This window comes from Ambystoma mexicanum, chromosome 11 (genome assembly GCF_040938575.1).
Source record: "Ambystoma mexicanum isolate Mex_15411 chromosome 11, UKY_AmexF1_1, whole genome shotgun sequence".
Taxonomy (NCBI): domain Eukaryota; kingdom Metazoa; phylum Chordata; class Amphibia; order Caudata; family Ambystomatidae; genus Ambystoma; species Ambystoma mexicanum.
Window position 1 is genome coordinate 265,637,218 of NC_090934.1, and position 13,247 is coordinate 265,650,464.

Genomic DNA, 13,247 nt, shown 5'->3' on the forward strand with positions numbered 1-13,247 from the left:
CACAGCCTGTCTTAGGCACATTAAAATAGGTAACAATTGTTACTGAAAAATAACAGGGATATAAACTACCCCTGCCGCACTTCTCTGTAAGGTAGTGTGTGCAACTTTAAAAAGGAAACAAAAGGGGATACAGCCCACCTGCAGTGGTAACCATAAGGGCTGTCCAGTACCCCCAAAGTAAATGAGTTGAGCAAGGTAACTAAGGCAAAAAGGCTTTCCTTACCCTTGAGGTCAGGTCAGAGGGCATAGAAAAATAGCTGTGGGCGGTTTCATTGATGTCAAAGGAAGGAAAGTTGTAAAAAGGCACATTTTTCCAAACAGAAGCTTTCCTCCTTCTAGGGGAATCCAATCTCAGGTTCTTCCTCCCTTCAAGGTAAATAAATAAAAATAATCGGCAGAATTACTGCATGTAAATCCACCAATTCAAGGTCAAACTCAGAATTTAGTGGTGCTGCAAAAAAAACAGCAAATCTTTTAGGCAGAATCCTGTGCAGTTCCCTTGGGGAACACTGCAAAAAGATTAAAACTACAGGAGTAAGCAGTAAACCCAATTGGTAGCAGTCTGCACCACCCAGATTTACCTGGTAGCTGTGGCTGAGCAGTCAGACTTCTCTCAAGAAGAGTAGGGCAGTATATAGAGTATACACAATAGGGCTAAAAACCAGTAGAGCAAACAAACACTGACCAGAGCTTTGTATAAAAAGTATATAATTATTTATTTAAAAAAACACACTTTAGGCAATATACTAGCACTCCAAATAAAAAACAAGTTAAAACACAGTCAGGTAAAGTATACACACCTCCCTTGATGACTATCAGACAAGTCAGAACTAAAGCCCCACGATTTGTTAAACAGATGTGAACGCATAACCTGAAGGCACTCCAATAGTTCAGTTAAAGGGAGAGAAAAAAGACAGAGCATAGAAATAAAACAGGTCCCAACACTTTTTAGGAGTTTTCAGCAAGAGAAGAAAGGCATTATATACTGTTGAACCAAAGTTCATAGGCCAGGCCCACTTTAAATGGAGCAATGCGAAATGTGCCCAAGATCACATAGTTTAAAATGCACTGAAAGTCTTTGATGAATGTTCAAAAGAGGTTGGGGCAGTTCAAGAAGGTAAAGTTAGGTCTGGGGCCAACCCAGTTGGAAAGCCAAGGATTTAAGGTTCACCTTGGGCAAACCGAAGAAAGGGAGGCCAGGCAGGACACAGTACCTTAAAGGGAGAGGAAGCTCCAGCAGTGGCAGTTGTTCCTGGAAGTGGTTGCAGTTTGTTGTTTTCCGACCAAGTGAAGAGAGGATCTCGTCGAGGAGGAAACGTGGAGTCGTTGCACTGCACAGGGATGAAACCAGCCGCGGAGTTCGTCGATAAAAGGTGCGTTCCTTTTATTTGCGGTCAAAGTGGTGAAGCTTGGCTATCCGGCTGCAGGGGTGCTTGGCACGAGTGATTCGACCAAGGCACATCTTTAGAAGGCGAAAGGGGCAAACTGGTTGGTCCCACCAGCTCAGAGGAAGAAGACTCGTCCAGCAGAAGATCTTCTCTTGTCGTTGGGAAAGTGGTGAGTTTGTTGCAGCAGGGCTCCACCGGTGGTGTCGTCGTTGCAGATGGCTCAGCTTCTTCCCTCTTCAGATTCTTAGGTCCTGTGGCGACTTCTCAAGTTCCAGTCCCAAAGGCCCTGCTTTTATGCAGAAAAACCCCCATTCAACAGCCTAGCTGTCACTCAAACATGCTAAGTGGTGAGCCGGGCGGCTCACCACTGGCCTAATCAGAACAGAGTGCGACTTGAGTTGCTAAGGCAACGCAGTCCAGGGTGCCAATTTCCTCCCTCCCCACCCATCCTGTGGAACCCAGACAGAGAGGCACCATTTGGAGGGCTTCTGTGGAGAAGCCCGCCAAAAAGTTTAACAAAGAGCTCGACCTTGGTCAGAGTTACAGAGACGGACACGAACGCCAGTTTAGAAAAGAGTTCTGGCAAAAAGACCCGACCGTTGATTTAATATTAAATAAATAAACCAGCGGTATCTTTAACATTGCACCAAAAAGTGGTGCGTTTAAAATCAAAGGGAAAATCCCATGGAGAATATTCTGGTGGAATATTTTGCGTGGTAACCACTGCCACCAGCCAGAAACTCGACAAGGGGGGACTGGACAGTGCCCCCTTGAAAACAGACCCAGGGGCAATATAATTACCCCTTCCAGTACTTCCACAATATGATGGTTTGTACTGGTTCTGTTCACAATTTAGGACTAGTAAAGTCAATGGTGACTTTACATGCCCTGGGAGACAGTAGTCAGTCCGGGAGTATGGAGTCTATGTTTGGGGGTCACTATGACACCCCTGTGTTACTGCACTGAGGGTGCTGTGTGACACATACACAAAAACAGATGATGCCCTATGGAGTAAAAGACCCCATAGCCCAAAATCACACAGAGTCAAAGACATACCTCAAATCATGCCTAAGAGTGGGAGGAAAAGAGTCTCACTCTTAGCAGGAGAAGAAGAAAAAAAAATCCAGCAAAGCTGCTGGGGGACTCACTAGGTTTGGGAAATTAGCCTTATAAGAGAATTCTCCCCAACATCTGTTACAGCCCAAAAAAATTGGTGATAATGTCATTACTGCAACTTTTTTACCACACCGCCAAACTCAAAATGACACCTTTGGGGTCCTGACTGAAACCATCCGCTTCCATGTTGCTGGTTGTCGAACCTCGGTCTAGAGCTCATCTGGTGGTGTCCTCCATCCTTGCCAGCCTGAAGTTTGATATTTTGCAGCTCCACTGGAACTGTGGTAACACTTGCCTGTATTTTTGTTATAACTGGCAGCTGAACTCTTGACCTTGTCCTGGTGGTACTAATGGAAAAACTTGTCTAAACTTCTCAAACTCTTTAAAAGAATGTGAGAAATTAACGTGCCTCTAAATCTGTCTTCAATATTTGTTCCTATTGTTGTTTACGAGTTTTGTGACATTCAGTTGTTTCTTATTACTTAACTGCTACTGTATATATTAATTTACGTAATGGGTATTTATAATGCGTCTATACAACAAATGGTGTTTCAAGGTGCATACAATATTGTATTTGTGTAAACAAAATCCAATGTTTAGCAAGTGTTCAAGCCCTTTTAACATGGTTAAAACTGTTCTAACCTGTGAAATCAGTTTCGTACTTATTTTAAATGTGTTTAGGGTCTTTTAGACTGTTCACTGTTCTTATACTAAGGGCCTCATTACACGGTAGGCGGTGAGCCATGGCGCTATTAGCGCTATGGCTCATGCCGGTAAAATACCGGCACCGCCTTGGCGGAAAGGGGATTTACCGCCCCATCCCAAGGTTGGAGGGGCGGTAAATCCCCCTTCCGCCATTGCCCTTCCCCATTCCCATTTCTTCCCCATAGGGCTCTATGGGAATGGGGAAGGTGCTAATTACGGCACCGCAATTTTGCGGTGCCGTAATTAGCTCCGAGGTCCCTTAGCGGGTTGGTTTTTAACGCCTGCAAAAAGCAGGCGTTAAAGCTCCAACCCGCTAAGGGACCTCGTAGTAAGGCGGCAGGGATTTACCGGTACCTGTATTTTACCGGTACCGGTAAATCCCTACCGCCTACCGTGTAATGAGGCCCTAAGTCTACCAATTTTTAGTACTTGTGTGTAAATGTGTACATGTCTTGATGCTTTACCTTATGCTAAAGTGTGTGTGTGTGCTTGTGGGTTGGCATGATGATTGTTATAGACTTATTTGAGATTAAAATAAAAAAAAATATATGGGATACATTACTCACCGTAATCGTATTTCTGATGCTTGTATCTGCTTAGATTCACATGCTGTGCATAGGCCGACATCTAGTGGAAGCTGCGGAGTATTACAGTTTGTTTTTCGAAACTCGAAAATGGGCGTCGACACAGGGCGTGCCAGTAATACGATCCCTAGTGTGACGTCCACTGTACCCAAGATCCCTCACCCGTCTAAGATCCTCAGATTGTATTTTTTCTGACATGAGGTAGCATGAGTACAGATAATCCAAGCAGATAGACAGAAAGGTATGACTACAAGCAATCATGCGCCTTCTCTCAGATGGGAGGAAGGGTGGGTCGCATGTGAATCTAAGCAGATACAAGCATCAGGAATACGATTACGGTGAGTAATGTATCCCTTCTGAGGCTTGTGGAATCTGCTTAGATCACATGCTGTGCATAGATTAGCGAGCAGTACCTGAAGAAGGAGGTGGGATGTGAGAAGGGTCATGAGCAAATAAGTGTCTTAGAACCGCTTGTCCCACTTGTGTATCTGCCTTGCAATGGGTGTCAATGCAGTAATGCTGAGTAAAAGTGTGAATAGAGCTCCAAGTAGCTGCTTTGCAAATGGTGTCAAGGGGTACATTTGCAATGAAAGCCAGAGTGGCCCCAATGCCTCTAGTAGAGTGGGCTCTTGGCGTGAAAGGCAGAGTTCTTTCAGAGAGTGAGTAACACAGCTGGATACAGTTAATAATCCACTTCGAGATGGCACCTTTAGAGACGCGATCCCCCTATCTGCCTGTAGCTACGGAGACAAACAGTTGATCTGTTTTTCTTAGCGGTCTGGTTTTATTTACATGGTAGAGGACCGCCCTACGCACATCTAGGGTGTGTAGTTTCACCTCAGCCAAGCTTTGCGGGTCCTGGAAGAAAGCCGGAAGCTCGATGGACTGGTTTACATGGAATTTTGATATAAATTTAGGTGAGAACCTAGGGTGTGTGCGTAAAACCAGTTTGTCTTTATGGACAGTAAAGAAGGGATCCTGCACTGACAGAGCCTGAATTTCACTGACCCTTCTTATAGAAGTAATAGCTACTAAGAAGGCCGTTTTATAAGTCAGGTGTTTGAGACTGCTTTTATGCATGGGTTCGAAAGGGAACCCATGAGCTTGGCTAGCACCACATTAAGGTCCCACCCTGGTGGTGGGTTTGAAATAGGAGGGTGAAGTCTCTTTACTCCTTCCATGAAGGCTTTAACTACTGGTACTTTCCACCACGAAACCTTGCTATGGGAAGTGGTGTAAGCCGACAGGGCTGCCAGGTGTACTTTCAGTGAGTTAAAAACCAATCCTGCATCCAGCAGGTGGAGCATGTATGTAACAATAGTGGAAGGAGTGCATGCAATCAACTGGGTTGATTTGTCTACTCTGGCACCAGATAACAAACCTCTTCCACTTGTCAAAGTACCAGTGCCTTGTGTTTGGTTTCAAACTCTATGACCTCAGGAGCCATGCTGTCAGGTTCAGTGAGTTGGGTTGCTGGTGCACTGTTTGACCTTGGTGCTGGGACAGTAGGTTGTACCAGGCTGGAAGTTTGACGGGCTCGCACACCGCCATCCTGCGTAGGTGTGGGAACCACGGTTGTCTTGCCCACATGGGAGCAACTAGGACGAGCGTCATTGACTCTGTTCATCTTGTTCACCACTTTCCTGAAGAGAGGAGTTGGTGGAAAAGCGTACGCAAACATCCCTGACCAGTTCATCCACAGGGCGTTCCCCTGGGAGTCTGGTAGGGGGAACCTGGATGCAAATCCTGGGCATTGTCTGTTTTCGCTTGTGGTGAATAAGTCTATAGTGGGCAAACCCCACTGAGAGAAGATATCTTCAACGACCTCTCTGTGTAGAACCCATTTGTGTTCCTCTGGGAGGGAGTCTCTGCTCGGAGCATCCACTAGGGAATTGAGCTCCCCTGGAACATGTTGTGATGACAGGAAGATGTTCCGTCTGAGTGCCCATATCCAGATTTTCTGGGCAAGCTTGGACAGATTTGGCGAGCGAGTCCCTCCTTGCTTGTTCAGGTAGAACATGGCTGTTGTGCTGTCCGTCCGGATTTGCACTGACAGGTTTAGTAGGTGGGGCTCGAACGCCTGAAGCGCTCTGAATACTGCCAGAAGCTCTAGCAGGTTGATGTGGTTCTTGGCCACTGAGTGAGCCCAGAGACCCTGAGCTGTGTGGTGGAGATGGTGAGCTCCCCACCCCGTCAGACCTGCATCTGTAGTGACTACTGCATGTACTTCGGGATCGTAAAAGGGTTTCCCCTGTGCGAGATTCTCTCTTGTCCACCAGTGAAGGCTTTGTACCAGTGTTGGCGAAACGACCACTAGATCGTCCCACTGACCACTTGCCTGAGACCACTGTTTCGCCAACCGTTCCTGCATGGGACGCAGGCGCGCGTGGGGAACCAGGTAAATACATGACGCCATCATGCCCAGTAAACGCATTGCTTTGCGTACCATTATTTGTTGACCGGACTGATAATGCGGAATTTGCAGTAGTATATTCCGAATTCTTTCTTCTGAAGGAAAGGTCAGCCCCTCTTGAGTATCTAGGATTGCTCCTAGGAATTGTTTGGAGGTGCTTGGCACCAGGCTTGACTTTTTCTGGTTGATTGAGAAGCCTAACTCGTGGAGGAGGTCGATAGTCCTTTGAATGTTTATCCTGCAAATTCCTGGGGTTTCCCCCGTTATGAGCCAGTCGTCCAGATAAGGGTACACTGGGATTGCCTCCCTGCGTAGGTGTGCAGCCGCCACCGCCAGTACCTTGGTGAATACCCTTGGTGCCGAAGCTATCCCGAAGGGCAGTACCTTGAATTGGTAGTGTCGACTGTCCATCTTGACTGTCCACCTTGAAGCGCAAATACTTTCTGCGCGCTGGGAACATGGAAATATGAAAATAAGCTTCTTTCATATCCAAGGTTGCCATGTAATCCCCCTTTTTTAGGAGGGGGATTACCTCTTGTAGCGTGGTCATACGAAACTTTTGGGGCTTGACATACTTGTTGGCAGGCCGTAAGTCCAATACTGGGCGCATTGTCAAATCTTTCTTTGGCACAAGGAAGTATGAATAAATACCCTTGTTTACCTGGTGTCCCGGGATGAGTGCCATCGCGTCCTTTTCTAGCAGAATGGCGATCTCCTCGAGGAGAATCTTCTGATGTTCTAAAGAGTGTACTCTTTGTCATGGAGGATGGTTCCGGGGACGCTGCAGTAGCTCTATACAATATCCTGTGGATACTGTTGACAGCACCCATCTGTCTGATGTGATCCCTTCCCAAGCCTGGGTGAAGTTGGAAATGCGTCCCCCTACTGGGGTTGCGTGAGAAGGAACCCTGAACTGAGCGTCACTGGTTTGGTGGAGGCGTGCCACCTCCCTTGCTGGGGCTGCCTCTGCCTTTACCACGACCTCTCCTATTACCCCTGCCGTAATCCTGGGTAGACTGTTGGTTGTTGTTCCACTGTGTACCCTGCCCCTGGGAATAGTTAGATCCTCTCTGGGAATTTTGGCCGCGTGGGCAACGAAAATTACTATTCCCTCTCTGGTTAGGGGGTTTATGGGTTAACTGGCCAAGGGTATTCGTCCTTGGCATTCTTCAGTGCGTCTTCGACCGCCTTACCAAAGAACAGATCGGTTTCCCCCGGTTTGTCCAACAATGATGCCTGGGTTTCTGCCTTAAAACCAGACTGCCGTAACTACGCATGTCTTTTGTTAACAGTGCCTTCTGCTATCAATCTGCCTGCGTTGTCCGCGGCGTCGAAGGTTGCTTTCAAAATGCAACCAGACACGGCTCTACCCTCTGTGGAAATCCGAGCTAACTGGCCCTTTAAAGCTTCAGGAGCAGAGGCTATGAGTGCCGCGACTTCTTCCCACTGATGGCAGTTGTAGCTGGCCAAGAGGGTGGTGGAGTTTGCAATCCTTGCTTCATAGGCGGACGTTGAGGCCACTTTCCTGCCGAAACCGTATCGTTTTTTTCTCTCCTTGTCGGGAGGAGCTTCGGACGATGACAAGGGTGTTCCAGCCCTCTTACGAGTGTTGGTGACAACTAGGGAGTCTGGCTTCAGATGTCCTCTTATATAGAGAGGGTCAGACTGGGCCGCCCTGAAAAATTTTTCAACCCTGGGATTGACTGCTCTGGTGAGGTTCGGGTTCACCAGGGTTGGGTCTATTCTTCGCTGAATGGACTTAAGGATAGGGATGGTCTGGGCAACAGGCCTCCTTTCTCCCACTAACTCTTCTGCGAAGTCCCTCTCCTCCTGGACACCGTGGGTGTCAATATGGAAATGTTCTGCTGCGCGTGCGAGGACCTCGTTTAGGAGGGGTTGGTTATCGACCGGGGAGTCAGTAACCGGGGCTTCGTTCTCTACCGGGGAATCTACTCTGTATGTTTCCGGGTCTTCCTCTTCCTCTTCCTGGTCCTCATCATCCCCATAGTAGCCCGTCCCGGTTTGCTCTTCTACCATGCTAAATTCTTGGTCCTCACCAAAGGAAGCCTCTCCTTGATATAGTGAGTATGGTCTTGAGTATGGTTGTACCTCGAAGGGGTCTGACCTCATCGGTGTTTCAAACCGGGGCTTTTTACTCGGGGGGATAGGATCATTATAGCCCGAGGGTGTAGCCCCTTGTGGATCATACAAGAGGAAATGTTCTGGATTTTTATCATAAAAATCAGCCAATGAAGACATCCTTGACATGACCCTATCTTGTCTTCACTCGACCATTTTCTGGAACTGGGAATGACTCTCTCAGCAAGTCTATGGGATTTGTCTTGAGTAGATTTGCTGGTTTTAGACATATCAGCAACCTGGTTTTGTCTGTCTGTTTAGGGGGAGTGGTGTGTTTCACAGGTGTGGAAGAGTGCAAAGGCTGCTTCTTCTGCTGTTTTCCCCCCTCCCCGTGAGTGGAAAAATGTTCTCCCTGTCCTTTAGTGACTCCGGAGATTTTCGACATCTGGCGTCGAGGATCGGGGGTGGGGTCCCTGTCCTTCGAGCGTGGGGCCTCACTGATTTTGACTGCGGTCTCCGACTCCTGGAGCACGGCCTGGGGTGGAAGTCGTCTTCGTCTCCCGACGATCAAACTTCTGTTAGCCTAGGGAGCGAGGCACTCTTGGCAAGAGTGGATGATTGCCTGGAGTCATGCGGCGATCTTGATCGTGAGCGCCCAGAGGACACCGAATCGGACCGTTCTGTTTGTGCCTCTTTCCGAGAACTGGACGTCGTCGAGTCTCGGTTGGACTTCGTGTGTTTAGTGTGTGTAGTGTGTGAAGCGCTTGTGTCGCCGGGGGTCTTCCCCATAGCCGCCCTGCCGGACGACCTTCCGAGGTCGGGGACCTGCGCTCGGCTGTCTTTCGACGACGTAATGCCCTTGCCGTCCGGAAGTACGGCGTCGCTGCCGTCGCTTAAGGCGCCCTCCGCTGCCACGGCCGCCTGCCTGGCGTGGTGGGCCCAACGCTTCATCGAACGGTCCTTAAGAGTCTTAGGTTTAAACCTACTACACGCTCTGCAGTTCGCTTCGGGGTGGTCCCTCGGCAAGCAGAGATTGCACGTGGCGTGCCTGTCGACCCAAGGGTATTTCCGATTGCACTTGGGGCAGAATTGAAAAGGGGTACCCTCCATACGCACCTTGAGGCAGCGGGCTGTTAAATGTAGGAAATGTATAAGGTGTACCTATATACCAAGAGTGTAGAGTATGTACAACCCCCCACTCTCCCTACTTGCAGGGCCGAGGCCAGAGGCCTTCCGAGGCCCAAATCCGTTGTGCAGCAGCCGACGGTCGATTTCTTCTCCAGCCGGCGTCGAGTGTCGAAGTTCGACGTTGGGGTGGGGAAGGATGTCAATAGATTAATGCTTCCGACCAGTATGGTGGAAAAAAACAATCTGAGGATCCTAGACGCGCGAGGGATCTTGGGTACAGTGGACGTCACACTAGGGATAGTATTACTGGCACGCCCTGTGTCGACGCCCATTTTCGAGTTTCGAAAAACAAACTAATACTCCGCAGCTTCTACTAGATGTCGGCCTATGCACAGCATGTGTTCTAAGCAGATTCCACAAGCCTCAGAAATATATATATGGTTTCCCTGCTTCAACTGATGTGGTAATGGCTGGCTATAAGAAGTTATCTAGTTTACTGCGCTCGCCAGTTAGTTTGTCAATTGATAATATACATGTACATCCAAATAACCTTCATTGAGTTCTGTTTCCAATTCGCAGGAGGGCTTGGCATGCCTACTCTTCGTCTCAGTGTCTCCATTGGTGGCGTTAATCCAGTCAGCCCTATTCTTCCTCGTCTCAGTGACTGCTGCCTCATCAACCTCACAGACGTACATGGAAGAGTGTAACGTGGAAGTGTGTGGCGTGGGACAAGTGGGTGTGAAGGAGTTGGGTGGAAGTCTGGAATACTGCAGCTCCCTTCGATGTTCGTCCTTGTCTGTAGAGGGGGAGTCTCTCCCCATGAGATCCTCCTGCTGAATACCAGCCCGAGGGGGACTATCAGGTAGCGACCTCACCTCCCTGACCTCATGGGAAGTGACGACATCCAAGGAAAAGTGAAGCTTGGCTGCATGGTCACGTTACCAGTATAAATGTCAGGAGTACCTTGGTGAAAATATATACATAACACCAAATTATATGATATGATAAGTAATTTATAACGCGCTTGTACACAAGGGTTTCTAGGCACGACAAGACAAGGAAGGGGAGACAGAAGGTGGACGAAACACGATCTTCCTAGGCCAAAGGTGGGTTTTTCTAAATCCTCACTAGAGGACTCTTGAAAAATCCTATGTGATCAAAGTGGTGGGAACGGGAGCCACAGGAGGCAGTAAGATGCAATGTACTTGGAAAACCGACTGTGTACGCAGCCAATGCATTTAACAGACAACTAAACAAACAGCAGATCACATGCATGTGCTAAGAAAATATTAAAATAGGTTACCTCTGCCACAGTGACAACACAAAACAGCGCCGGATGGTCGGGATCTAAGGCTTCCATCTTCATTCCAACCTTAAACCCGTTCTTGCTCAGTGGAAAAGACTGGTACTGCAAGGGGAAAAAGAATAAAATCAAGAATATCAGAATTCATTTAGGCTCATACCTCAGACAGCAGAACTACATCTCAATTTACAAATATACAATACATACTTACACCTTCAACATGAAAATTAGCACTCAATGAAAATGCATCTTATAAACACATACCTGAGACTGAAAAACGATTGCACCGTAAACACAGAATTTATTTACTCACACATCAGAAGCATGCTTCAGTTTAGACAGATCCTGTTACGGCAGAACTTCATTTTTGTATGTTTTTCTATCTTATTGTAAGGACCCCTACACTTTTTCTTTTCCTCGCTTGATTTTTTTTGGGGATCTTTGGAACTTTGTGGTCAGAGGAACTACTGTTGAAGTCCTCCCTGCCACTGCAACTGTTTTTCAGTATATGGTCCTCTGTAGCCCATAGGGATACCAGGCGAGCGGTGCGTTATATTTGTTTTTACCAAAGGCTGATTGTATAACCTTACATTGCATATACTACCAGCATACTCCCCAAAACCAATTCAGTTTTATTTTCACCAGGGGTGCAGAGTGATTTTCCACATTAGCAGCCCAATGTACCTTTAATACCCCAAGTGGCTACCAAAATGTATTCAAGTTCTACCATTGGCCATTTTGTTTCTTGTGCTTCCTTTGTCTTGGGAAAGAATTGTGCAGGCTTAAAATAACCATTGTGCACAGATGGAATCACTTGCACCCAGTCCTGCACCCTCCATAAGGGATTACACTGTTCTAGAGCATTTCCCGGCTATGGGCTGGTCGTCACTCTTCCTTGGGAATGGTCCTGTGTGTTTGGAGGTTTCTGGTACCAGCCTTATTGGCTGGCAGCCAAAATATTTGTTTGGAGCCCCTTGTGTGATCTGTGGGCTAGTTTAGGCCTGTTCCTGTGTGTATGGGTTATCTAGGAGAGACTCTGTTCCTACTTTGAATTCTGTAGGATGTTCAGAAGAGAAGTTTTAATTGCCTGCTGCAAGATGTTTGCTATTTTTGGGCAGTTGTTGCATTTATAGAACCAGATCTGGGAATTCTGGATTAATCCTGCATCCTAGGTTTAACTTCAGCTCAGATTTCCACCTTCTTTGATTTGAACCCTGTGTTTCTTTTGGTTTTGGAGTCTGACAGACAATAGGCATCATCTTTTTACATGGTGACACACAGCACCCTCAGTGCAGTGTCACAGAGAAATCCTTTGGATTTCTGCTAAGGTTTAAATACCTTCTCTTGGATAACTACTGTTTCCAAGACCAGTAAAGTGAAATTGACTTTACTTACATTTGTCTCTTTATAGACCCAGCACATACTATGTTACAATAGGGTGCTGGAGGGGTTACTTAGTATCCCTGTTGTCTATCTTCTCATGTAACATTTTTATGTTATCCTTTCTACAATTAATGGCTGGTGGCAGTGGTTTACTTTTTCCTACCATTGTGTGGTTTACCGCGGGCTGCATTCGCAGCTGCAGGATAGCACCCATGGGTGCCCATTTTGTCAAAATGGTCCTGGTCTTTTTTCGCCATTTTTTGATGGAAAGGTCCTTCCTGAGATTTACTCTGCGTGCCAAACCAGGTTTGGTACCTTTGTTCGTTTTGACTTTGGCGGGATTCTCTGGTGAAGCCCACCTCTGGCTACAGCATGTCTGGCAGGGGCAAGAATCAAGTAAGGCTCCCGAAACTCCCTGTGCTTCGTCACCTTGGTTTCAGGAATGCACCCAAAGGTCATTGGCGGCTGGCTGTCCTTGAAGGACAACCACCCTGCTGTGTGAGTGACAGCTAGGCTGCAAATGAATGGAGGAGAAATGCATAAAAGGTGAGGTCTTTTGCAAGGAAGGAGAGTGGACCACTGGACGAAGGAACCGAAGAAAGAAACTGGAAGAAAAGCTTATTGCACCTCCTGGACCGTTGGTTTGCCCGGTGAAGCCCTGCTGCAGTCATGAAGCTCCAATTTCGACATTGAAAAGAGAAGCCCGGAAAGGACAACTTCTCTCCCTGGGTTGGTGGGACCAATCGACTCCAAGACATACTCTACTGGAACTCCTTTCTCTGCTGGCTGTACTTACATTGCTGCTGCAAGAACCGAGTATCAGGGAACAGGAACTCTAGAATCTAGTGAATCGTTTTTAAGCAGGACCCGAGCTTCAGGAAGATCTTCCAGGCTCTCTCAAAGCAGGACTAACCAAGCCTGAGCCACCTCAACAGGGTGCTGGACCCCAGAAGCAAGAAAAATCCACAAGGTGTCCAAGAAGTGCGATGGTGCTATTTGCGAGAAGCTGAAACCGCAAAGTGCTGTTGATCTGAAGTGTGCCTATTGCCACCGATCTTCGAACTGCAGTGCAGGAGACCCCAGACGTCCTACCTCTTGTCCCTGTGACTGAGGCCCAGGAACAACAGGATCTGCAGGACTGCAACAGG

General features: G+C 47.5%; 1 protein-coding gene across 5 annotated transcripts in view; it reads right to left on the reverse strand.

Moving 5' to 3' along the window:
* The window catches only part of L3MBTL3 (L3MBTL histone methyl-lysine binding protein 3), a 1,294,236-nt gene that overhangs the window by 795,353 nt on the left and 485,636 nt on the right, over positions 1-13,247 (reverse strand). For all 5 annotated transcript variants that reach the window (XM_069622999.1, XM_069623001.1, XM_069623000.1 and 2 more), the window contains one exon: positions 10,717-10,821. In XM_069622999.1, coding sequence (XP_069479100.1) covers positions 10,717-10,821 — 105 coding nt within the window. The remainder of the gene's footprint in view (positions 1-10,716; positions 10,822-13,247) is intronic.